Source organism: Fringilla coelebs (genome assembly GCF_963513975.1).
Source record: "Fringilla coelebs genome assembly, chromosome: 3".
NCBI classification, from domain to species: Eukaryota; Metazoa; Chordata; class Aves; order Passeriformes; family Fringillidae; genus Fringilla; species Fringilla coelebs.
In genome coordinates, this window is record NC_140030.1 from 53732074 (window position 1) to 53758640 (window position 26567).

Here is a 26567-nt window from a genome sequence, read left to right on the forward strand (position 1 = left end):
TTTATTCTTATTAAGGAGGACTGAGGCACTGGAACATTCCACTGCAAGAGCAAAATTCTGTTTGCTACAAATTTTTAAAACATAATGAGACAATTTCCAGAAAGAATCTGTATTATAGGTATAATACCCCTCCTCCAAAAAGAAAAGGGATTTCATTGCCCCCAGGTCCCTTTAGGATTTACTTCTAGGTATCTAATTTTCAACATCTACTTTCTGATTTTTGTCTTTTATCCTAAAATAACTGCAGCAATTGACTGAAACTCAGTACTGCACGTTGAGTTTATCCAACCAAGAACTTGGGTACAAATTATACTTTCATCTTTTTATTTAAAAAAAATAAAAACATCTCTAAACATCACTGCATTCAGTGTTAGATGGAGCATAGACATATTCAGCCTGTCCATTTCAATGTGTGTTCTTCTTTTTAAAGTAAGTAAAAAGCTGAAAATTTTACTACTTAATGCCAATTGAAATATATCATTCATATAGGCATAGAGAAGTAGCTGTTCAGAACGTGCAAAGAAAGTTGTTTTCTCTTAGATGTTCTGAAAGTTTTTCCATTTTCTGTTTTTTTTTTAATTCTTGTTACTTAGAAAATTGAACTTTGGGAGCCAAAAAATGTTAATGTGGACCTGCATTTTGTTTTTAAAGATCTCTTAATAGAGCTCTAATTTCACATGTCAGTTAATTGGAATTCAGTTTCAAAGCTCTGGGGAGAAAAATTTTAGTGTTTTCCATTTACATATTTCCTCATGTACTCTTCAATTAGCAGTGACTAGGAATAACTTCTTAATGAGGGCATAAAATAATTTTTATTCTAAAATTGTTGTCAGTCTAATTCTGAATTGATGAACTGAGCGTAAAATTATTTTCTGGCAACAGCATAGTTTTACATAAAACAAGCTGTTTCAACGTTCAACCATGCAAGGAGACAGAACTCATGCAGGGATGGATAATGAAGGACTAGGGTCCTCACCTAACACAGCTGTCGGCACAAGTGGATCATTGGGCACTGTAGGAAAACAAAGCCCATGAAGAAACACATTACCCTTTATTTGTGTATTTTTAAGAACAAAAACAATATTCTTCAGAGTATGACCAAGTGATAACTAAACTCCATTAATTTTGTTACAAGAGAAAACCAGAAAGAATACAGTTCCAGAAAGCATCCTGCATAAAAGAGGTATGAAAGGCAGTGATTTCAGACTTTAGAAATGTAATGATAAGAGCCAAGAGATCCTTACTGAAATGAAATAAAGAAGACATTACTTGCAATTTAGTTTTTGAAAGGGTTCCTCCTTCACTATTGTTTTTTTTCACTTCACAATAGAGGTTCACTTTCATAGAACTCACTTCTTTCCTTTTAAAACCATCCTCTCATGTAATACTTGAATAGCTAATCTCAAAATAAAATGGTATTTCTATAAAATTTTCAAGGCAATTAAAAAAAATTATATACATTTTTACTGTTAATAGCTTTTTTAATGCTCAGTATGAGAGAGATTGCTCATAATGAGTATAGGAAAATCACAGATACACAGATGCAGATGTCTGAATAAAATTAATAGAATTTTATCTTTTATTATCACAACTAGAACCATGCAGAGATAAATGCACCGTTTTGGACAGAAATGGCAGAATCCAGGATTTGTTTTGTTCCAGTCTGGAACAAAAAACTATAACGTCAAAGTGTCTGTAACAGAATTAAGCTCCAGTTCTCAAACAATCTGCCTGAAAGTTTGTCACAGAGCAGGAAACCCTGAAATCTTGGAAGACTTGTCTCAGCACAGACAATGGTCAGAAGAAACAAATCCTCCAATACACAAAAACATCACATTCCTAGGATGCTAGAAACTGGTGATGTCCAGTTTCTTTGCCAACCAACCAGGACAGCTGCGGTGACAGGAGCTCATGGGCTCTTGGCATCACATCAGTCCATCTGAAAGGCTGCCTGAGTGCCTGGCAGCCCCAGCTCACTAACAGCCATGTAAATTCCTGATAAATTCTTAGCCTGGGATTCACCATTACAGTCCATATCAAACTGTCTCTGCAATACTGCCTCCACGAATTTCAATGCCGATAAGGCATCAAACTTTGGAGACTTTTCATACTTTTCCAGCCAAAACTGTAGAAAAATCATGAGGCTGATACTCCCGTTTATAATTGGTTATGAGACACTTAAAATGTTAGCACTTGGCAGTTTGGTAAGCTTCAACAAACCAATCAATAAACCCTCCTCCAAAACCCATTTCCCTTACAACAACCAGGAAAGAGCTTAAGAGCCTTAATGGATGCATTTTGCTCAAGCATGGTAAACAGTATGGGAGATGGGAAGAGACATGGAGTGTCATTCCCAAAAGGTGGCAATTCAGAAGCAGCTCAGGCTGCTCAGATCTGTTTAAAGCCAAGCCACAAGTCCATGGAGCTGTGAGAAGCTCAGGTTCCTACCAGCTCCATGGCAAGGTTGTATGCCTTCGTAATTTATACACTAGTCTTGAAATATTCAGTCTGCAAGTGGAGTACCTTGCTTTTGGCAAGGTATAGTGCAGATGTTGGGAGGCCTGAGTGCTAAACACTGGCAGCTATAACCTTTAACAGTCAGAAACCCAAACTTTTTCCAAACCAGACAGTTGGCATGTTTACAAAAAACAAATACAAATATAGAACACATTTGCAGATATATTAACAAGCTTGCTCCTAAACTCCACAAACAGCAATGAAAATTGTCAATGTTTCCTTCTGTTGTAATGTCCTTACTGCCAAAAAAATAGAAATTAACTTGGACCTCATATTCTTATTCATTACAGACATGGTGTTGTGCAGTAATATTTAACATGCTGTCCCTAATAAGTCTCACAAGGGAAAACTCAATTTGAAGTTTTAACTAAGGTATTCTGGAAGTATGGTACTTTCCCTAAAACAAATACCATTGCATAGTAAAAGCACATGTAAATATTTAATTTAATTTGCCACATTCCAACAAGGACAACATACAAACATCCCTACTCAACCTTTTGCTTTACCATCATTCCTGGAAAGCCGGGAGCGTAAAACAATTTTCCTTAAAAAGCAGAACTATTTTCTGTGTTTCTATATTCACCTACACTCTGGAGTATCTATTACTGTCTACTTACATCTGGGGCTGAAGTTATGCGAGTCCATAAATGTGATTGACAGGGGATCCTCTGCATGCAGAGTGCTCTGGTCGGCGTAACTCCTGTCCATGGCATTCACCATGTGGGTCATCTCCTGACGGGTGGTTCCCATGGCATCCTTGCGCTTCTTTGCAAGTTTGCTGCCCAGCCAAAAAAAAAAAAAAAGTAAAACACCTTAATATTTGATGAATGTTGGTGTCTACAGCAATCATTATCTATAATCCTGAGTGGCTGATAAGTTTGACTTATTTCCCTGCGTGCAGTTTTTTCAGCGTGTGATAAAACTGTGCACCCTGCTATGAAACAGTCATGGTCTTCTGTTTTCTGTACACACACAAATGCTGTAATGGAAGTGCTTACTTCTGTACTCTGGCAATATTTTTTTTTTCCTGTGGAGTAATTATACTAATATACACAAATTAGAGAATATAATTACATTTTAACTGAAATGACAAATAAAAAGCATCTGTGCATGCAGTTTTATCAACCATCTCCATTTAAATATCTATTTTGATTTTGTAAAGGGATAATTCATTCCCCTTGCTTGCGTTGTTGGGAAAAAGAATTATGTAACCTTCTAAATTACTTGGTTAGTCAAAAAACCTATGAAGCAACAAAAGAAGCGTAATCATTCAATACATATTTATATTAAATATTTATATTACCTTTCATGTAAAAGGTAGTATTGCCCATTCAATGTACAAGATACGAGAGGATACCACACTATGGTCCTGGTACTTAACTTTGGTTCTTTGAAAAACAAAACCACCCTTATCATTCTACCCTTTCATGCAGTTTGGGAACATCCAATTTGACATTAATAGTCTTACACTCTGACTGCATCACAGTTAAAGACCAACCTAATCTGTAAAACTAAGCCTCTCAAATTAACAGCCAGTGCCCTTAAAGTGCAAGCTTCATAAATATTGCTCAATTATTCACTTTGAGAAAGAAGTGGAAGTGATTTTCATTGTCTCCAGGAGTCAGATAATATATTTTGATTTTATAGCTTCAAGCACATATCTCAAGTAGTAGGAAGTATGCAGAGCAGCATGAGGTGGGCCTTGGTTCTGCAGAAACCTGTAACATGCATCAAACTGTTCTGAAATCTCCCTATTTTCAGCTGAAGCCATTCTTATAATACATAGATAGGCAACCTGCTTAGTTGAATAAATCTGACACCCCATGGGAGAGACACAATCATCACTGAATATACTGAGTTCCTGAAAATGTATGTTTAAAACACAGCTTATCTTCATAAGATTTTTCTGCATAGAATACCATCAAATGCTCTGGTAATTGTTTAGACAGTGTTTGTCTTACATTTCTCTTTACTAAAAGGATGGCCAACTCCAAATATTTCATGCACAGTCTAAGAGCAGACAAGGATAACATTAGATACTCATTACATACTATAATATTAGATATTAGGAAGAAATTCTTTACTGTCAAGGTGGTGGAACATTGACAGCAGTTGCCCAGTGAGGCTGTGGACCTCCCCTCTCTGTAAATGTTCTAGACCAGATGGGACAGGGCTCTGAGAAATCTGATCTGGTGGAAGGTGTCCCTGCCCACACCAAGGGTTTGGAACTAGAAGATCTTTAGGGCTCCTTCCAACACAAAATATTCTGGGATTCTGCGAACAATATTAGTGCAAATTATCCATCCATTTACTTGTTGAATCCTGGGAAAGTTCACCAGAAAGGACCTACACTGTTCTGTAGGGTAAGAAGTACCTCATGCATAATTAAGAAAATGTTACAGGGCTGTTTCTGAAGTTAGCAGTCTTGGTTCATGATGAGGCAACACAGTGTAGAATATGGATGGACAAAGCCCTCCTGTGAATAGTAGATTCTTCCACCAGTCAGACTCATGTCCTTATTTTGTCAGATTCCCTCCCTCTTTTGCTCCATCTACAGATGGAATAGTTGGAAAACTACTACTCAGTAACATTCTTACTACAAAAATCCCAAAGGTGGTCTCTAAACCTACCGTTTTTTCAAATAAAACTATTGCTTGATGGGGCTCCGTATCAGTTGTTACATGAAAAATAAAAAAATCTGTTGGATGTCCCCCCTACAATGCTTTACACATTTACTCCACACATTCCTTTCAACTTAAGAGGAGCCTGTTTAAATGATGCTCTGGTTGAACAAATGAAGACCATAAGAACTTCCAAGAGTGAAATTGCATGAGCTTTCTAACTGGTTCCCAATACTATCAAAGGCTTCACAAAACTAGCATTTCTAGTTCAAAGTAGTTTTTTAAGTTTCAAAGCCTTTCAAACAGTCTCTATACACTGAAGATCACCTTTTTCTAATGTCACCTCAGAAATGGAACAAAAAGACTATTACATCTCATCTCTCGACGATATTAAGCTTTTCTTTGAAGCATCACTTTGTAACAAAACCTGCTAGCCATGCTAAATAAATCAACAGCTATTAAGGCTTTCACGTTATTACCTTATTACAGTAGCTACTTTCTAATTCTTATGCTCTACTTCAACGTCTAAAAAGGCCTATTGTGTTGTAGCACTGCAACCCAAAGCTGCAGGGAAATGGGAGGACAGCTTTATTGTTCAACTGCTCCAGGCTCTCTTGGGGTTTGACAACTTCTTTTTCCTTTCCTTTCCTTTTTTTTTCCTTCCCTCACTCAGCTATAGGCACATGCAATCCATGCTTCGTGATAGTTAAGCGAATCGTTAGGTTAAAGAACTTGAGGCTGACAGAAAGCGAAAATGATTCTCATTATCTGCTAAAGGATTCAGTTGGATGAATCTGCTCAGGTGGGTGTTACAGTGGTTGGAGGGGAAAGGTGCTCCATCATTGGATGAAACAGTGTAGTTAATTATCTTGAGTAGAAGCAATTGCTATTTAACAAGGAAATTATAATTAGTCACAATAAATCAGAGAATGGCGGTTAGCTACACCAGCCTTAAAAAAAAATAAAAATTAGGTTTGTTTAAAGAAGTAAACCAATTCTGCTTAAAAATGTGAGAGAGCATCATTATCAGACACCACCAGTTCATCAAAGCACTCAAACTTAGAACTCCTCTGAAGTCAAACACTTTATGGATTTATTTAAAATGAAGGATGTGCATAACTGCTTGTTCAATCATAGACAAATTTGTCAACAGTCCTCACAAAAACTCATTTGGTCAGCAAGTATCAAAAAAGCCAGTTTTGCTTCACTGAAGCAAAACTTTTATGCAAACAAATGCCATAAAATAAGATCCAACTTTAAGATGTGTATGCAAAGCACCTCAAACGATGAAGAGGCAGATCATAAACTATTTATGAAAGTTTGGCAACTGCCTACAACCTGCATAGGAAAATGGTACGCAAGATCACTCCTGAACTGATGCTCTAAGAACATACATTTTGTGATTTACTGGCATAGTTGACTAACTAGGAAATGGGAAAAGATCTTTTTTCCTTAGTGTGATGTGTTGCTGTGTATCATAATGCAAATTAAATTATGATCATAATAAACTAAAATGACAGTTATGGAAAAAAAACTGTAGCAAAAAGCTAAGTCTCAATATACAGTTAGAAATACAATATCCCTTTAAAAAAAGAAACAACAGGGTAAGAATGACAGAAACAATGATGCAAGCAATTTTTCAAGCCTGAGAACAAGGAAAAGTAACTATCAATAAAACTTTGGAAAAATTATAGAGACCGTTTTTCTTTTTTATAAAGGGATACTGCATCTTTAAAACACATAAAATAGTAAGTCACCCGTATTCTACTTACAGATAGTAGGAGTAAGAATAGTAGCTCCTCCTGGCAAGCAAATCACAGACAGTGGAAAAAGAGAAGCAATGGTGAATGAAAAGCGTGACTCTGTCACATCCAATAAAGCAGAGAAATGTGCGTTTAAAAAAAAAGTTGAAAAATTCATGTTTCTTTGGTTAGCATTTCAATTTGCTCATGCACAAACTAGCCTTACTTTGCCATGCAATTAAAAACAAAACAAAACCAAAATAAAAAAAAAAACCTAGCGTATAAAAATGATTTGTTTTTTAGAAAGATCACTTGAGAAAATTACATGCTGAGATTTCACTTATTGCCAAAAATTTTGAAAATTAAATGGATTGTGTAATTTCAACATGCAGTTCAGCATAATATAATGATTACCGCCTAGATGTCATGACAAATGAACAGCTGTGTACAAATCTTGTGCAGCAGATATGCTTTTTACTTTTCAGTCACAAAAAATAAGGTTCCATTAATAAATACATTTAATCAGAAAACAATTTCTTCTCATTCACTTTAACATATTTATCAGTACACAGTTGTATTCGTATATGTTTGTATACGTACTATGCGTAGCTGTATGAGTACACACATCTTAAAGAAAACTGCACATTTCCAGCAGATATGTGTGTACTGGCATATCCACCACACATTTCCAGAATGCAAACATATGCTTTCTATTTGAAAATCTTACAATTGGAAATGCTGATGTAGTCATGCTAAGCATTAAAAACATGGAAGGTAAACAAATGGAAGGAAATGAAGGACATTTGGAAATAGTCCAACAATGATTTCGAAAATAAAAATGGCATTGCTTGTTAAAGATGCAGTATCCCTTTTCTTAGCTGGTTTGATTACTCCAGTAGAAGTCTTTAAAAGCTGTTAAGAGCTTCATTCAGGAAAACTTCAAACCAATTTGTACAAAATGATCAGGCAAAGCCTAAAACGTCTCAAGCTTATAAACAAAACTTCTTAGTACTCCATTTTTCAATAAAATGTAATGCTGCATTTAATCAGTGATTTGAGATACTGGTGGCTGTGCATACGACTTAATAAACTAATAAAAATGCAGAAACCATTGTTTTATTGACTTTTCCATCTAATAAGCTGTGGTCAATTCGGGTACCAAAAGGGATACTACATAATGGATCACTGAATAGGCACACTACAGAGGATGATTCAGACGGATTGGTTTTCAGTCCCACCACAACTAAGTGAAGTGTGTTTTTGTACGTGTGAATGTGTCAGAGTTTTTACAGCTGTTCCTGCCTTCATTATATGAACTGCCCTGATTCACTAGATGGACTGATTTAACTCAGGAACACAGCTTTTCTATGTGTTTTGTAAGAGACCTTGACTAAAGCTGATATAAAAAAAGGCAGAGGGGGAGAAGAATGGCACACCTACAACATATGCAACAGACAATCAATTAAACTATCATGATGGAAAATTGCCAAACATTAGAGATTCATTAGCAGGTTAATTTCTCACCTATTTAGAATAGAAAATAGTACAGGAGTTCAGAAATATTATGTGCTATAGAATGATGATAATTTCTAAAAGGATACTGCCTTCACAGGTTCTGAGGAGGGAAAGGGGGGAAAAGGGAAATTTAAAAATATCACTTCACAGATATAATTAACCCACTTTGGTCAAACAATTCAATAGCTAAAATTTGAGCCTGAAAGGACTCAGAATGGAAGAGGCAAACATGATAGGAAAAATGTACACATGGATTTGTTTGTTTGCTTGTTATTTGCAAAACTAGTCAATCACATCTGGAAGTGACTGACACTGTAGTGTTAGACGGTCTCTCTCTCACACACAAACACACGTGAACACACAGAGAATTTTCTATTAAACGTAAGGGGATCACTGTAACACTCACTAAGATTATACTTCCCAGCACATACCATGCTACAAAGCTACAATATAGAGATTTCCTCCTAAAAGCTGAAAAACAATTTCACTTTTGTTTTTCAAAAGTCGTGTAAATAAAGAAAACTGGCTGACTGTATGTCTTTTTTGTACATGATGAGTTGGACCTTTTTGCATATGTGTAAATTCTCAGCCACAGAGGTAAACAACAGAGAAAAGTAAAAGCACTTTTGGGAAAAATCACATATGTAGCTAACTAACACAGAACACTATAAGCATACCTAATGTTTCTAATGCAGACGTTTCTTCTCCAAGTTATATATCTCCAGGGATAATTGTAAAAAGGCAATAAATTAAAAAAATCTAATGCAAACCAGCAATGATAACATATAGAATGATCTTAATCGATAAAAATAATAGCAAGCTGCATTTCAGAGGAATATATGCAACAATCACAAAAATACTTTTTATTATAAGTTCTGCAAAAGGCAAGGGAAGGCAACGCACACACCATGGGAAGGCAAAGGGCTCGTTCTATCCAAGAGAAATCAGCTTGTGTCACGTGAAGGGGAACCACCAGGGAGAGGGTGCACAGAGAGAGAGGAATTAGTTTCTATACTATAACTAGGGAATTATAGGAACATATTATGGACTTCTATGCCAGGTTAAAAGAGTTGCAACTACTGGGAAGGCTAGGCTTTGAAACACTGACCAAGCAATAGGATAGCACAAGTTGCTACAGGTAGGAGGATTGGGATGCAGGGATAGCATTGAACAATGCCAGAAGATGGCGATATTGCTTACTGTCTAAGAAAGCACTGAAAAAAATTTAAATTCACTCAAATTAATACACTTTTAAACAATTTCATGCACTAAGGACTCACTAGATAATTTTACAGTGATGCACTACGACTTTTAAGAAAAAACTCCACGTTTACAAGAGCATAAACAGAGGTATAAAATTACATTATTTTGCAAGTTGGGTAACATACAAACACAAATAACTCATTAGAGCCACATAGAGAAAATAATATTCATTAAGTGGTTAAAACATGAGAAGTGCAATAAGTTATTATTTTTTCTTTGCTTTAAAAAATAAAAAGGCACCATGGCTTTCAATTCCACCCACTTTAACAATCTGTACATTCTTCTATCTCCAATTTAAAAGTCCTTGGAAATAAAGATGAGAAAATATATAGTTATTGGAATCTTAAATATAAAAAATCCTATCTTTAAAGGCATCCTAAGAATCACAGCAAAACCAAAAGAAAACAGAAGGAACTAATCCAAAAATTGACCAAAAGGACCTACCAGTCCCAAAACATTTTTTTTTTCCTAAAGACCTGTAAAAAACATCCTCTTTAAATTGTTTGATAGGGAGGGGAAAAAAAAAAGATCAATCAGCACAGATCATTTTCTTACCTTTTTTTCACGATCAATATGACAACAAGGAGAAGTAGGATGAATACCAGAATTCCGGCACTTATTCCTGCTATTTTCACCACACGATCTGTTTGTTTAGCAGGATCCGGAATCACTTCAGGCTCTTCTGTTGCTGCTGCTAAATTAATCAAAAAAAAAGAAGTTATTTAAATGTGTAAGCACTAGAGACAAGGAAAAAATTTTTGGTGATAATTTTCAAATATGTCTGTGTGTCTTGATAAAGTAGTAAAAATATAGATACAGGCATCATGTGTTTAAACACCTACACATATGTACGTAGGCACACCATAAATCAAACAGAACAATAGAATAAGCATAGTTGGAAGGGACCCACAAGGATCATCTAGTCCAACTCATCCCCAAAAGTCACACCAAGTGTCTGAGAATTTGGACTAACACTTGAGCTGTCAGGCTTGGTTCTTTGACCTCTTCCCTGGAGAGCCCATTCCAGGGCCCAACCATCCTCTGGGAGAAGAAGCTCTTACTAACACCCGACCTAACCCTCTCCTGACACAGCTTCAGGCCATTCCCTCAGATCCTGTCACTGGACACCAGACAGAAGGGATTGGTGCCTGCCCCTCTGCTTCACCGCACAAGGAAGCTGTAACTGCAATCAGGTCTCCCCTCAGTCTCCCCTTCTTCAGGCTGAACAGACCAAGTGACCTCAGCTCTCCTCATGCAGCTTCCCCTCAAGGCCAACGCTGTCTTCGTTGCCCTCCTCGCAACAGCAAGTATATGTGTATGAATACAGCTGAATAAATATGTGTGTGCATATATGTATATATACACACACGCCTCTGCACAGGCAGAAGTGTTTATGTACCTGGATTTCCAAATAAGTTACTGTATTAAAAAGCAGAAGACAAAGTAATCTATCAACTTGCCACCATTATTTCACTTAATGTTATTTTTCAACTTACCACCATTATTTCATTTAATGTTATTTTTTTCAGGTATTAAATGTGGACTATTTAACACTGAATAGTAAGAAATCATTTATGCACAAATAATAAAACACTTCTTTCCAAGCCACAATGTGAACCCTAAACTGCAGTACTTCTGTCCTCCATGCAGTTTCAGTCCACCTTTGTACATTAATTCACCTTACAGCATCTGGTCTGAGATCTGCATTCTACAGGGAATTTTGATTCTCTAAATAAGGTCATTCACAAAGCCAAGCCTAAAGTCAGCAGTAATTTTATTTCTGTTTATAGGCCCTGTAAGATACCCCACAAACCACTGTTCTACAGAGGGATGAAGCCAGTCCATAACACAGCTGAGTGGGCTGAGGCTACAGGTTACAGCAGAGAAAAAAACAGAATACACATGAAGGTGCACAACCATTCAGTCTGCACCTCTTTGCATAACAGCCTGGTGTAAAAAGGACCAGGACCAGGAGCTTTTCCAGCCTGGTAAAAATATAAAAAATATAAATAGGTTTCAGCAAGGGGTAAAATCCCTTGAGATGCTTACTTGTAAAATAGAAAATGGCTTTCTTGCTGTCTCGTTCCTGCTTTCTAAGGCTGTGGCCTTTTCTCTACTCACTGGCATGAATGGGTACGTGTGCTTGCTCTCCCTCTGGCCCTTCTCTCACATTCCACCCAGCATGCAGCAGATGCCACTTGACCTCTCCCCTCACAGCATCCTCATGTGGAGTGAGTTACAAGCTGTTGGTATCATCATACTTATGTCAATACACAGAAAGTGTCCCTTAGTCTGAAACTAGGATGCCTCTCAATAGATCACCAAAAGCAGCAGAACAAAAACCAAGGTGAAGTCATATGAGAGAAAGGCTACTGCTCCTGAAAATCGACTCCATTCAGAGAGCCAGTGTAGTCACTATCAGGGATAATTGGTATCTAATACTTTCTGGGTTTCTATTCGTATTCCATGAGCAGGAACCCACAGTACCTTTTGAGGGAAGGATAATGCTGTGGTTTAAAATTACTCTTTATTACTTATTTCTGTAACCTTCATCTCTGCAGTATCTGAACCTGTACTAACAACTTACCCTCAGAAAAACCTTCTGAGTTAAGAATGTGCTCTCTTCCAGACACGCACACGAGAGCTAGACAGACAGTGAGAGGTCTGGCAGTGCTTTAATCGTAAAACTTAATCATCATCACAAGAATTCATCATTATAATCATCTCTCTCACCTACAGCTTGAACTCTATCTGCTGAGAAATACTAAATGTTTCCTTCTGTATGTAAATACATGCCTGCATGCACACTTGCATACATAACCTGTGAGGAATGAATACTATATTTTTTATTTGTATTATATGTGTTGTTGAGGTGTCAAGGGATAAAAGTAGGGATCAGGCAGGAGATGTGTGCATGTACAACACACACTAGCTAGAATTAATGTCAGATGCACATATGATGTTCTCTAACAGAGGAAATGAGGGGCATGACTTTTGAGGCAGAACTGGAAGATTAAGGTATTCAACATTCTCAATGCTTAAAATGAATCAAGTCCGAGTCCAGCATTAGCTGGGCTGGGTGTGACAAGTGTGAATGAACATTTGATAAGCAGTAGAGACAAAAGGCCAATCAGTAGAGTCAAAGGACAAATCTAAGATAAATATAAATGGTTTTATATGTCAATGAGGAAAAAAAGTCATGTTTGCTGTACAGAGTACTGAGAAACAGCAAGGACATGGGAAGGGTAAAGAGGGAGTGTGCAGGAATGGGATATTTGCTGTGTCTGGAATTGTACAATGTGGGTGCAGCTGGGCAGCTCTGACCTAGCAAAGGTAAGAACTACTCAGTCTGCAAAATAACTAAGGCTGGAGCAAGAGATTTAGTTGCATGGATGGAGATTTAAGGCCAAGTCTCTGAGAGATTTCAAAATATGAATGATAGGGATTGACCTGAAGATGCACTTCAAAACTTGAAGGCTCAAAAATACATCCAATAGTACAGACTTTGAGCTTACATCAGGACAGTGGTATTTTCAAAGGACTATTAGTGATGAGGGAGTGAAGGGGAAAGAATGACAGACCTGTTCCACACTTCCCTGGAGAAATACAGGACCCTTATAACTCCATACAGCAAGCTGCAATATATGTGCTTCTCAGAGTCATGTTTAAAACTATTGCATGGCCACACACAGCTGTTTCATTCAGAAAAGTTACTTTAGAAAAACAACTATCCACATCTCAGAAAATCTGAAGGGAAGGTTGCCGAGCGGGTTTACATATTTGGCTAACTTAGGAACGGGTGTTTTATTATATACACTCTAGGAAATAGTTGGTTTGGATCATCAGTAACTTCAAAATTAAGCTCTCTGTCAAGTTTTCCAAGCCACAGTGGAAAGCCAGGAGGATATCTACTGCTTGACCATTTGTTCTTGTTTCCTTACATTAAGGATCTTGAAGCAAGGGACAGTAACTCATTCCACAAACTTTAAGGCTACTTATGAGAAAAAGCTGGTGCTCAGTAGAAATGCACCACAGAGTCCTACATTAGTTTAGGAGAATGTCATTGAATAGTCATACACTAACCAAGATTACAATCAATGGATGAACCTGCTATACCCAAAATGCTAAAATCTACTGCCAAAACAATACTTGTCTTGCCAATATCAACGGAAGAATTGCTTTGAACTAAAATGAAGCCAGGATTATTACATGCATATTTCCAGCAACAGATAATATATGCATTCTTTAGACTAAATTCTACATTTGGGGACTATATGAAAGTAATCATAGATATAAACCACACTGTAATCTATGTGTATTGCATGCAATGATTATTTTGAGGAAGCCATTGAAGGTAACACAGAATAATTTAATGAAACTTATGAATTTGAAAGCATTTCCTATTACTTGTATTTTAACTTTGATAGCTCAAAGTGTAAAAAACCATCTTACCCATACATAACCAGAGAGAAAAAGAGAGAAACCTTGTGCCTACATGTTAAACATACACATGTAAGTGAATACCTCCTGGCTGCTGACTGCACAAGGACTACAGCAGCAAGTAAACTTCTGCTTACTCAGAGAACTCACTTTCTCTACCCTCCCAAGATAACCAGGATTTAGTTCTCTGGCTCTTCTGCAGGCTGAGCTGCTGATTTTGCCAAACAAAACCACTCAAGTTACCAAGGATTCACAAGGAACAAATCTTGCCTAACCAATCGAGCGACCTTCTATAATGGAGTGACTACATCAGTGGGCAAGGGAAGACTTACAGGTGTCATCTATTTGGACTTTTGTAAGCCTTTGACATGGTCCATGACAATATCCTAACACAAAATCTCTAAATTGGAGAGATACAATTATTTTGATAATTGGAATTAACAACTGCATATTTCTAAAAAGGGCAAAAATATTCTAAAATTATTTAAGTTACAAAAATTTTACTAATTTTTAATGCTCATTTTTAGTAATGTAGTCCTGCAATGCTGTCTTATATCTTGAACATCAGACTCCATAAAAAGGTAATTTATTGATCTGAGAAAGAACTTTGCATGGTAATAGAATCATGATCATACAAAAATGGACTCTCTATTGATTACTAATTCCTTTGGCCAGCCTTACTCTAATAGATCATTAATTAAGTGTTAATTTTTATTATGTCTTTGCCTTGCATATCAATATATGCATTTTTGTATTTTGATCCTGTGAATCTGAGAAGAGATAACCCCACAGTTTTCAATCCATGCAAACTCATCTTCCATAAAATTTTCAAGAAGAGTTTCTGACCTGAAACAGAGCGTTAACTACATTTTCTGCCTGTACAAAAATAGCTGCCTACACTGAAGATTTATGAACTAGATTGGGAGGTGAACACTGGATTTTAGCAATTTATCTGCTTGCCTTTCTTCTGAACTAATGAACAGAAACAACAATCTTATCCCACAGTCCCATTTGAAAGTTCATAAAATAACCTGACCCAATGATTCTGGCTCTGCACATAGCCAGTAACAGTCACCATATAAGAAGTTGTTCTCCTTGTTTTCATAAATACGAGAGGATAAATATTCAATCACTCAACTTCCATGATTAATAGCATGAAGTTCAACTGTGAACAGCACTATATTAGGCTAGTATAGCTAACTCTCTCAGGGACAGTAAAATTCTAAACAGGTGAGGTAGAGTCCATCTTCTCACAATTTCCTGATGTACTTAATTACTCCAAATCTTTAAACCACATTTTTAATCAAACACACACAAAAAATCCAATATCCACATCTTAAATTGAGCCTATGCATATTATTTACACTTAATTTTTGAACTACACTGTAGCATAAGGAATCCAGTCACGGCACGTATTTCTTTCCTGTCTTTTCCTTCCTTCTATGGTTCAAGATTTACACAGAGCCTTGCAAAATTGTCAGGGAATTTATGACACTCAGCACAAAATCTATTCGCCTATACCTTCCCAAGAAGATGGTGTAGGAATCCAGATAATGATATTCTACTTGCTCATCCAAACACAATTATTCAAGCAGAAAATTCTGGTAGGATTTTGCAGGGTTGTTTGCATGGTACCACGAAGAGAACAGCCAGTCTTCCAAATGACAGCTTTTAAATCAGAATTTTTGAACAACATTTTTATACTTAACCTTCTCACCATACCATTTGACTCTCTTAACATTCACAGCATTTTATTCTGGGTTTCCTTTGTGTGAGCGAGGGAAGAAACTCAATTTTATGCATGATTAAAGCTGCTATTTTATTACACTGCATTTTCTTTGAATGTTAATTTCTGTTTATGGCAGATCTTTGAATTCTCACAAACTGGTGTTATTGCTGCATAGCTTGATATTCAAAATAGCTGTGCTCAAGATAATCTGTTCTGCATGTTCGTTATGTGACATTCAAAAACTTTTAATTAAATCCAGGAATGACATCTGAATGAGTTCAACAAGGTAACATCATGATAACATCAAATGAAACTGAAGGTATCTCTGGAGATGTCAGTCTACCACCTGAGAAAAGGGCTTGTTGAAAAACCAGGTGAGATTCTCTGACATATTTTTTTTAAATTTGTCTGCCCTGTGTTTTAATCATCTGCTCAGAAAGACTGTTCCACCTGCATCAGTCTTGGTTTTTTACAACTTTGCTACAGTGATAATCATCATGCAATTAAAGAAATTGTTATAAGTCTGAAATTTAATTAACAGATTCAAGTTCAATGAGAGAAGATCCATAACCACTTTTAGCTTTATCAAGTTTTAAAAAAAGCCTGAGCTGATTCTATTTGCTGAAACCATTTTAGTGTATATTTGCAGGGATCGGGGGACAGGATGTGCAATTTGTTCTAGCAGACTCTGCACATCATTCATGAGGTCTTACAGATATCCTCACATGGGTCACTTTGGTCCAGCACTACTGATTTTTCTTTCTCAAGCTGAAAGCTGAAGATACATTTAGTGGGAAAGGAATCTCCACAATTCTCCCTTCCCTACAGCTCCTAAAGAATTTCTCTCTTGGACTACAGCTTTTGGGAGATGAAGGCATGCCAGAAATTTACTGGGGTTTGGATCCATCTAAGCTGTTGCTTCCAGGATTCTAAATTATAGACTTTTTAGGATGCCATTATTAGAAAGAAAAATTGTACGTGACTGTAAACAGGAATTGTGATTCTCTGATCTGTGCTCTGAAGTGTCAGGTTCATCCCTGTCACCATAGTAACCAGGTTCATGACTGTCCCAAGCAAGAGAGTTTTAACAGGCTCTGCCAGTGAAAAGGGAGATCCCAGACACCACCAGCCTCTTCTCTGAACTTGTCCTGAAAGGAGACAGTAGTGAGGTGATGCTTAGATAAAATCTGCTGTCTTACATTTGTGTTGCAACATACTGTGCCAAATTCATCCTCATGAGTGTCCCTTGCTGGGGGAAAGGGAGAGGTGACACCACCTCCAGATGCTGCCAGCTGAGCCTAACAGAAGGAGCCCACAAGGTTCCAAAGCTTTGTGATATTATAAGTTAAGCCTTCAAATGGACAAAATTATACATGACTATGTTCTCCACATAAACGTTCATTGCTGCAGAAATTGATATTGACACTGTTTATGGGGCCCCTTCTGATAGTTAAAACTGTAAAATAAAAAAACCAAAAACCAGCTTCAGGCTAACCTCTCTTTAGTCAGATTTGGGATGGTGTAAGGAGCTGTAGAAGTTAAGCACTGGGAGACCCACGGTTGGCTGTGCATACAAATATGCTATCAAGTAAACAGGTTACACATCCTGCTTTCAGATAATGCAGAAAAATAGCCTGAGCATATGCTACTGAATACTTTTAAAATTATGAACCTGTAGCTTATAAATATTTATATACATTTTAATTAATTAAACAGTCTAGCACAGCATATCTTGTCCTACAATAATGATATTACTACCTGAAATTCCAATATAATATGTACATTTATGTATAAAAGACCAGTTCCTGACTAGTGTTGATAAACCCTCTCAAATGTTGATAAATGTTGCTTTGATAAGTCATATACAATAAAAAAAAAACAAAACAACAACAACAACAAAAAGAACCCCAGACACATCTCTACAACTCTCCAGGACTTTCAGATCACTTAATTGATGGTACTACTTTGGTAGGAAACTGTAAGGATAACAGAATCATGTGAACCATGCCTCTGCTGCTATATTGGTCTGAAATGAAAATTAATGAGGCCTCTGAAATCAGTAATGTCCACGAATTTATGACCAATTAGTAAAGTTTACCTTAATAGATTCAGAAGTATTAAGTGAAAAAAGTGCTGAATCTGTTTGTCTCAGTAGCTGAGAAACCTTGGACATGAGCAAATGAGGAGAGCCAGAGCAGGAACAATGCTGAGGAGACAATGTTCCTGCAACACTCTGCCCTGCTGTCCATGGGTCACATTGAAAGAGAAAATTAGTGCCATCAATGTGTTTCTACTACATTTGCCACTAAGACATAGTTCTGGAGCCTGTACTTTGCAGGCACTTTACTATCTTTAAAACTATGGCAAGGATAGGATTTGGTTATGGGGAATTAGGATGTTCAGTGAATGTCATAATCCACAGGTTTTACAGCTTTTGAATTGCAGACTGCTCTCCTCTGCCAGAAAACAGCTGTTTGTGCAGAGATATACCAAGTTAGCTCTAAGGGAGCTGGCTCAGTGATGCAACCATGCCCCCAGGACATAAAAAGCTCTGGGCCAATACAGATGGCAACACTGACAAGGCATTTTACAGAGAGGTGTAAACTGAAGTTACACTGTCAGCTTCTAGTTCTAGTTCAGTTGGAACAGGACACAAGATAAACATGTGGGCTAAGGCTTCTGAAATGGCACCTCTCAATGCGAAGAGCAAACATGGTCAGAGGAACATGGCCTGTCCCCATCTCACACCATCACTGCCCAAGAGAGTGGAGACTCCTCCTGGTCTCAGCCCGTGATGAAGTGCAGGTGGCTTTGGAACTTTCAACTCCAAAACATTCAGAACAACTTATGGTGTTGAGTTTTACCTGTGGATAAATTCGAGTCTATTGATTAATCTAGTTGACACCAGAAAATCCATGACACAAGCTTTTTTCCTCCCCTCCCATTGTGGACTGCCTTAGCTTCAAAAAAAATAAATATTTGAAAGGAATCAGGATACCATATTTCAGGGGTCTGGTACTGTGTTTTTTCAATCTTTGAAGTCCTCTTTTGGGTCCTTGTTTCAAAATTGGCAACAACAGTGCAAAGGCTGGAGATTTACCTGAAAAAATCCTAATCCATGTGTTAACCCTAATAAGGTTTTAGAATCCTATAAATCTTCTAAAATATAAACTATTGGACATACAAAATGCTTGTAATAAAACATCAGATCTCATAGTTTAACAGCGGCACATTTGAAATATTGGAAAAATTTAGAGAAATACCTAATGGTATTTTTCTTTTTTTGGAAGTCTTGTTAATTGTCTGTGTCTTGCCAAAATATTTCAAAATAAGTCTTTCTTAAGCAGCTTGATGTGTTTCTTGAATAGTCTATATGGAAGTAGAGATCTAAAATTTCAAACAAAATTTTTTCATGGCATGTGTACTAACAGACCTTGAAAGAGGCATGTAAAAAAATGCATGTAGAAATGTATAACAGGCATACTGTAAAGTATTGGACTGAAACAATGGAATATAAATAACTATTGCTCTCTGATTTTCTGGAAAGGGGTATTGGCTAAGAATGATCCTCTGATCTACCTCATCAACAAGCCATTTAATACCTGCTTGTTGGATGGACTGCTATCATTTCTTAAGGTCACCATGATTATTTCCCTTATAAGCACAATGGACCTATTGTTAGACCTGTTACAGCATTTTTTCCTGGGAACATATAAAAGCAGTCAGCCTCTTGCTAATGAGATCATTTGTTAAGTTAGTGTTTGGCTGCATTACAAATCAATCAACTTTCAAGCTTTACTCTAAACAAACTGCCTTCAAAAACATGTGTTTTTAAAGATAAAATCTCTCTTGATGTTATGAAATTTCAACTGTGCAAGACACTGCACTGAAAAGTTACTTGGTGTTGACAATGAGTCCTATGTAGCTTGTTAGCTCAAAATGAATTCCTAAAAGAAAATTATTGAAAAAGGAACGTTTGGTAGCAAATATACAAAATGCCTCATCTTTCCACCAGACAGCATTTAAGAAGTTTAGTAGAGAAAGTACATTATCATGATCATTATTACTTATCTGACATGGTTTATGTGGAAAAATATTACTCTCAAATGCATGAAGTTACATTTTGCTATATTTATTGGAAATAACATTCTATGAATAACTTCTGCTAATTTAAGCAACTATAAAATTGCAAGTGAGAATTTACTGGTAGTGTAGGAGTTGCAGAGTTAATGCAGAGCTGAGTAATTACACTGAAGGAAGTAAGGACAGTTTAACTCTTCTGCAGCAGAAAAGTGCAAACTCTCACAGTGAACGATAGCTCAAAAATGAGATGAAAATGAGACATAAAATGAGATGAAAAATTTTCCTATAACAAATGCAGTACTAATAACATTGTAAATGGAATCAAAAGACAGAGGCAATGAAGAACAGAAATTGTCTTTCCTTTATTCTTTCCAAAAAACCAACCCCATACAAATTAAAGCTTCTATAGCACCAAATCTAGCCTTTGCTAGCAGCCATCAGTTGTTTTTTGCCATTCAGAATGGAAAAAGATGAGAAAATAAACAGAAACCCTCCAAGAAAACAAGTGGTTAAGTCTTCCTTTGGAGGTAGTTCCTAGTTTTTCCAAACATGCATAGATTAAATTTTATACATAGCATATATATATAGTTTATATATAATCTTTAATAGCACCCATCTGTTCTTAGCATCCCAGATTATTACTGTCATGACTGCCAGACTTCAGTATTTTTTCCCTGTAAAATTTGGTACTTTTTCAAATAGTGAAAAATAGAGTGAAAGAGGAAATATATACATGTGTGTATATACATATGTATATGTGTATATATATATATGTGTGTGTGTGTATGCATATATACTCTGAAAGAAGAAAATATGCTTTCTTTCACAAGAGTTATATTCTTCTATTTATATTTTTCTAGTTATATTCTTCTAAATTTTCACAACTTCTTCAGTTCTATAATACCTTAATGACATGGTGCAGTGTTTGAAGGAGTCCACTGGCCTGGCTGGGAAGTGCACCTGCACCAGCAGTGCAACAACCATGGCTGGTTTTTTCAGTTTTAAAACCTTCCCATCTGAAGAGCATCCACTCACAGAAAGTTACATGGGTCAAAACTCTTGAGGTTCTCTTGAACTTTTTAGCACTAATAGGTGTCTGAGGCAGCTGTATAGCTGGGAGCAAGAGGGAAAGGCAAATATCCTCTTCCAAACCAGTGGGGGGGTATCACCCAGCTGCACATCACAGCAGGCTGCAAATACTATCTCAGCCATTACCTTAATTATGCAGTTGCTCCCAAATCTGCTTATCCAAATACATCTGAAAGGTCTTATGTCAGCACTTTAAGCTCAGCCACCTGATTTTGGACTGAAACATCCAAAGCCGTGGTGCTTATCCATGCTAGTCTACCAGCTGTGATGTGAGGGCAACAGCCTTTAGCTGGCTAAAAGCTTTGTCATCTTCTGCTACACCAGCATTTCCAACCCAAATATGTTACCTAAGTCTAAAACCCTGTGTAAGAAGTCAAGACCTGTCTGTGGGCTTGTTTACCACGTCTGACATCTAGAAATGCAACCATAATGACTCTGTGACAGCATGCTGCTAATGCAATGACAAGTGTATGAAAAACACATCAATAATCACAGCTCTGGCTTGACTGCCATTGATTATCGAGTTCAGATCAGGACTTGTAATGATATTAAAAGCCTTTCATACTGTGTCGTTGCCTCTCTGTCTATATATTCCTACATTATTAATATGTCAAAGAAATTTTAAAGCATGAAAAAGAGATGGCAGCCCTGCAGACTACAGGACAAAACATGCCTGCAAGAAAAAAGACTTAAAGTGTATTGCCACTCTCTGAACCTTTGGGTCTACTTTTTCACATCTTTTTTCCTTTTAATGCTGAGGTTTTGTTGCCTTCAAATCTTAAACTCCAAGTAATCTCCCTCGTCTAAAAAAATAAACAAATTTTTTGTTATTTCCATTACTCAAGGAAATGTTCACTCAAGACTCTGATGGGGAACCAGGTGTAATAGAGAACTTCCAAGACTAAAGATAGATGAACTTTTTCTGTCTGTTGTTATACTGGTTCATATAAAGTAAAGGAAAAGCAATTTTTAACTTCACAAAGCACAGGCTATGCTAGAGTACAGTGAGGCTGTAGGAAAGGTAGAAATGGGCTGTACAGTATGCAAAATTAAAAGGTATCAGTTTGAAAATTACTTTGGTGCCCCCTCAGCTGCTAATGTTCCACACAGGTATAGAGTGTTGGGTTGTTTTTATCCAGGGGATGAAATTTCCTGCTCTGTATTGGATATGCCTTGGGCTGCTGCTTTCTCAGCTAGTTTCTCCAGGAAAATACAATTGTATCAAAGGTAAAACCCCCAAACATATATTTGACAAAAGCTTCAAATTCACATACAAATCAAAATAAACAAAGCCAACTATAACATGCAAATATTGTATTATGATTTATGTAATGGATTGTCAGCAAAGAAGATTACTGTTCTGGTATTTATGCTTTAAATCTGGTTTTAGGGTTTTCAGTCAGTTGTGATCTGATTAAAATGTGACTGATTTGGAGGAGAAAATCACCTTAAACTGATGGAGTGCCAAGAACTCTTGCACATGAAGTGGCAGAAATATCTCTACTGAGGCCTTGAGCTATGTCTAATAATGACCAAAACCTAATTTGCATCTTAAAATGAGAACGACGATTGTATTAAACAACTGACATTAAAACAATGTGCTCTAGTGTTGAACACACAAGCTAAGACACACCTGTACATATCTCATTTACATTGTTCCTTTGGCAAATGTGAATAGCATTTTGAAGCACACAGGCCACTCCAGACTGTGAGTTCCTATTTATAATCAGGTATTCCTGGCCATTCAGGGCAAAAATGGCCTTTCTTCTTTTCAAGGAAGGGAAAAATGGCTTTATTCACTGACTAACTTGATATGACTTTAATGAATGGCTCACTTCTGCTTCTTATTGCTTAAAACCCAAGCAATGTTATCTATCAGCTTTCTTAGAGACAGATGGACATAATTGTCAAACTTGGGTTGATGGATTCACCCTCATATATTCAGACAGCACCAACACAGAAGATGACTTTCAGATTGCTTGAACAGCTCTCATAAATCAGATGAATGGACACAATTTAACCAGTGTGTGAAAAGAAACATACACCTGGGAAATATACTAGCCGATGAATGGAATGCAAATACCTGCTAAGACCTTCTCTTGCCTGGTTCTGGTGTAATGATAAGTCTAGTAAGTACTACATGAAAACATAATGCAATCTGATATGATCACGCCTGCAATCTACCAACACTCAAAAAGTAAAATTAAATACTAAACTGTTTGCATATTTCAAGCATTTAAGAAACAGAAAGTAGAGAACAATAATGAATTTCTGAAGCAAATATTAAACAACTTGGGACTATGTTAAACTTCATAAGAAAACTATAAAGTCTTTTTTATCACTACAATGCTTCAGCAGGACAAAATGCCGAAAAAGAAAAGTAAGAAATGTCAATGAAATCAATGATTTGTGATTGCAAAATGTTGGTTAAAATTGGACTGGAATTGTATCCCTAGCTACATGAATCTGAGAGATATATGCCAATGGAAAGAGAAGCAAATCCAAATGTGGATCTCTGTGAGTGAAAGAGGTGGCCTGTTTCTTTCATTCTTTCCAAAGGCACAGTCCAGACCTGTTACAGATGTTACTTCACACACTCTAGAAAGTCTATCCCTTGTGCTGGTTAGCAATGGGAACTCCAGATACAGCTATACATGCAGCCACCACAGAAAAGTGCTCTTAATTCTGCATAAATTGTCTGCTTTTTTGTGAGATGGGTGGAACAGGAAAGCAAATAGTGCAAGGAATCAAGACTGAAAGGCACTATCAAATCTGCTTGGAGTCATTTACAGATCAACCTTCTTGGGTCACTGCTAGTATGCCTTCACCTTTAGCTGGAGCAAGCACATCCCTTTCTTCTTTCTTACTGTGCAGAGAGAAACAACCAATCAACATCACTGAAATGAGGGAAGTGGTGTTACCTCCTGCTTAACAGAAAATATCAATAAAGATCCTGTCACTTAAGCTTCCCTTGCCTTTAACCCTGCTTCACAATCAAATAATTACTGTCTCAAAGTACTGCATTGCTTTTACTCTTGGTGTTTCTTTAAAGGTTTTTAAGCCTGTATACTTTTACCTAAGCTTAAAGAAATTATCTATAAAAGTAACCTTTAATAACCAAATGAAAGAATCCAAATCAGGTTAAGCCTAAAGATATGCAAAGTAATGATTAAATTTCAGTGTCTGTTTACTTTTCAAAAAAATTTATTAGTATTGTGAACTGGTGTGAACAGGTTTCTAAACTAAAAAATGTTCCAGTTTACTTCAAATACTTTAAATATTCCTTACATTCAGTTACTCTCTTAATACCTGGCAAATCAAACATCTCCATATGCATTTGAGAGCAGGACTTCTACAGAAGTCAAGGGGGTTATGCCAGGATGGACAAAAAAGGAGTGGTTCAATCACTCCTAATGGAAACTACTAAAAGAAAAGCCTTATTTCAAGATTCTGCCTTTTGCTTCATGAATCATAGTGAACAAAGATGCCAGTTTAAGGACTATCAGTTTACATAAAAGCTATACTTACTGAAACATTTTTCATCAATTAGTTAAATGTATTTGCTCTAAGCTTCCAGCAGAATCATATGCAAAAAAACTCTTATTTTCAGACATTTACAGCAAAATGCATTTATGCCCACTAACAGAATGCCTTATTAAACATTCATGGACAATGCAGGCATTTATTAAATCAGTTTTTTCACCAGAAGATATTTTTTATATAATATCAATTTCACTCTGTTTATTGAACACTTGCAAACCTTCTTTTAAGAAACATGAAGTATTTTACTGAGTAACAATACACTAAATTTCATTCTCACTCAGCTCATTGACTTAACAATGTTCACTTAGTGAATGTGAATTCTAAATAAGTTTCATCCCATTGAACCACCTTACACTAATCTTGACTTTTGGCAAGGATAAAAATCACCATTAATATTCAAGAACTTTTAATTACAAGTGCTGATTGGAAACCCAGTAACAGCAACAGCCAAATAAAAAAAAATTGAAAAAGGCAAATAATTCTTATCCCATAACTCCAGAATAAATAGATCTCCATGCTGGCATGTACTTCCCCATTAGACACAAATATCCTTCTCCCATAGCACTTCCACTATGCCTGTGCTGCTGCAGGTGGGTAACAACTCTAAGGAACTCCTGCTCAGGGCTTTGCAGAGACCTTTTTCACATGCTTGGCCCATCAAATACTCTAGTAGCAGATTATGCCAGCTTGGATTTCATTCCTGTCTTCAACACTGGATCAGGGAAGATTACAGCCGAGATTAGGCTGAGTTAGGTTCAGAGCTGGGTTATCCCTCCCTCTTCTAACAGGGCTCCTTGTACTTCCAGACACAATGAAATGGACAGAAATGGTTTGAGAATAATTTCTAAGGTTGAAAGAAGTCTTTTCACCTTAGCTAATACATTAAAATTTTCAAGAGGGATGTAGGCAAAACAGTAAGAGAGTAGTAAACACAGACTTTTCAGGGAGGCAGAACTCAAGGAATTTGGGGGAAATGGAAGTGTGGAGTAGCACACTCTGGGAATTATAATTTTTCTCCTTTTCCCACAAAGGCTCTCTTCTTAAATTCCAGTTAGTTTTAGGTATCTGACAGGGAAAAATAAGCAGTTCATTCCCTGTGGCCATTGGCATATTTCTTCCAAACTTAGAGCGAATGAAGAATTTCACTAATATGAAACTTCAGAACAACAAAGTTGAATCATCACTGCAAACCTACAAAGGTGAAGAAGTTTTACAGAAAATTCCTCCATTTTCAGTGGAAATATAATATGTTGAAAAGCATGACCATAAAGTCTAAGCATTGTTAAGGAATCTGTCTGGCTGAGGATGGAGTAAGGATAAATCTGACTGAGGTGGAGTAAACCTTCCTCACTAGAGTTGTTAGGGGGCTAAGCTTTCAATTTGTGACTCAAACAGCATTGATAACATTGTTTAGCTATTGCTGAGCAGTCCTTGCGCAGCATCGAGGCTTCCTCATTTCTCACACTGCTAAGGGGTCTCCCATGTCATGTGATATCATGCTCAAATAAAAACTACAAATTCCATTTTTCCAAAGCTTGGAGACGGTCTGGGTAGGGGATTGGGTGTGGGAGGTAGTGAGTGACTGCCTTTGTATCCTTTCTTAAATAAAAAATTAATTCTTTCTTCACTTACTAAACCATTCTTAGCTCACAGGTTTTCTTACTTTCTCTCTTCTGATTCTTTTTCCCATTCTGCTGGTGAGCAGAGAAGCTGGGTGGGCGCTTAAATGCTGGTTGGGGTCAATTTTCTACCCTCCAAAAAGTACCCAACAATGAAAATTGTTCAAAACCTTAAAAAAAACCCCAACCCACAGAAGAAACCCAAAAGCTACTTACACTATTGTCCATTTATATTCAGGTTGGTTGTAATAAACAAATAAGCCATTTCTTCTTATTCAATTAAGAAGACATACAAATAATGTTCTATTCAGTTAGTTACTACACTGTAATTGGCATTGCATCTCTCCTTCTAGCTGAACCTTTAAAAGCCCTTTCAGGTATTAATTTGAGACAGAGCACTCCTATT

General features: G+C 36.8%; 1 protein-coding gene across 2 annotated transcripts in view; it reads right to left on the reverse strand.

Annotated features, from left to right (window-relative positions):
- The window catches only part of PTPRK (protein tyrosine phosphatase receptor type K), a 374688-nt gene that overhangs the window by 24716 nt on the left and 323405 nt on the right, over positions 1 to 26567 (reverse strand). Inside the window, exons 14-17 of one of the 2 annotated variants that reach the window (XM_084201678.1) lie at positions 10214 to 10352; positions 6911 to 6940; positions 3135 to 3295; positions 977 to 1012 (exon numbers count right to left, since the gene is read on the reverse strand). In XM_084201678.1, coding sequence (XP_084057804.1) covers positions 977 to 1012; positions 3135 to 3295; positions 6911 to 6940; positions 10214 to 10352 — 366 coding nt within the window. The remainder of the gene's footprint in view (positions 1 to 976; positions 1013 to 3134; positions 3296 to 6910; positions 6941 to 10213; positions 10353 to 26567) is intronic. The other variant, XM_084201677.1, reaches the window with a different exon arrangement.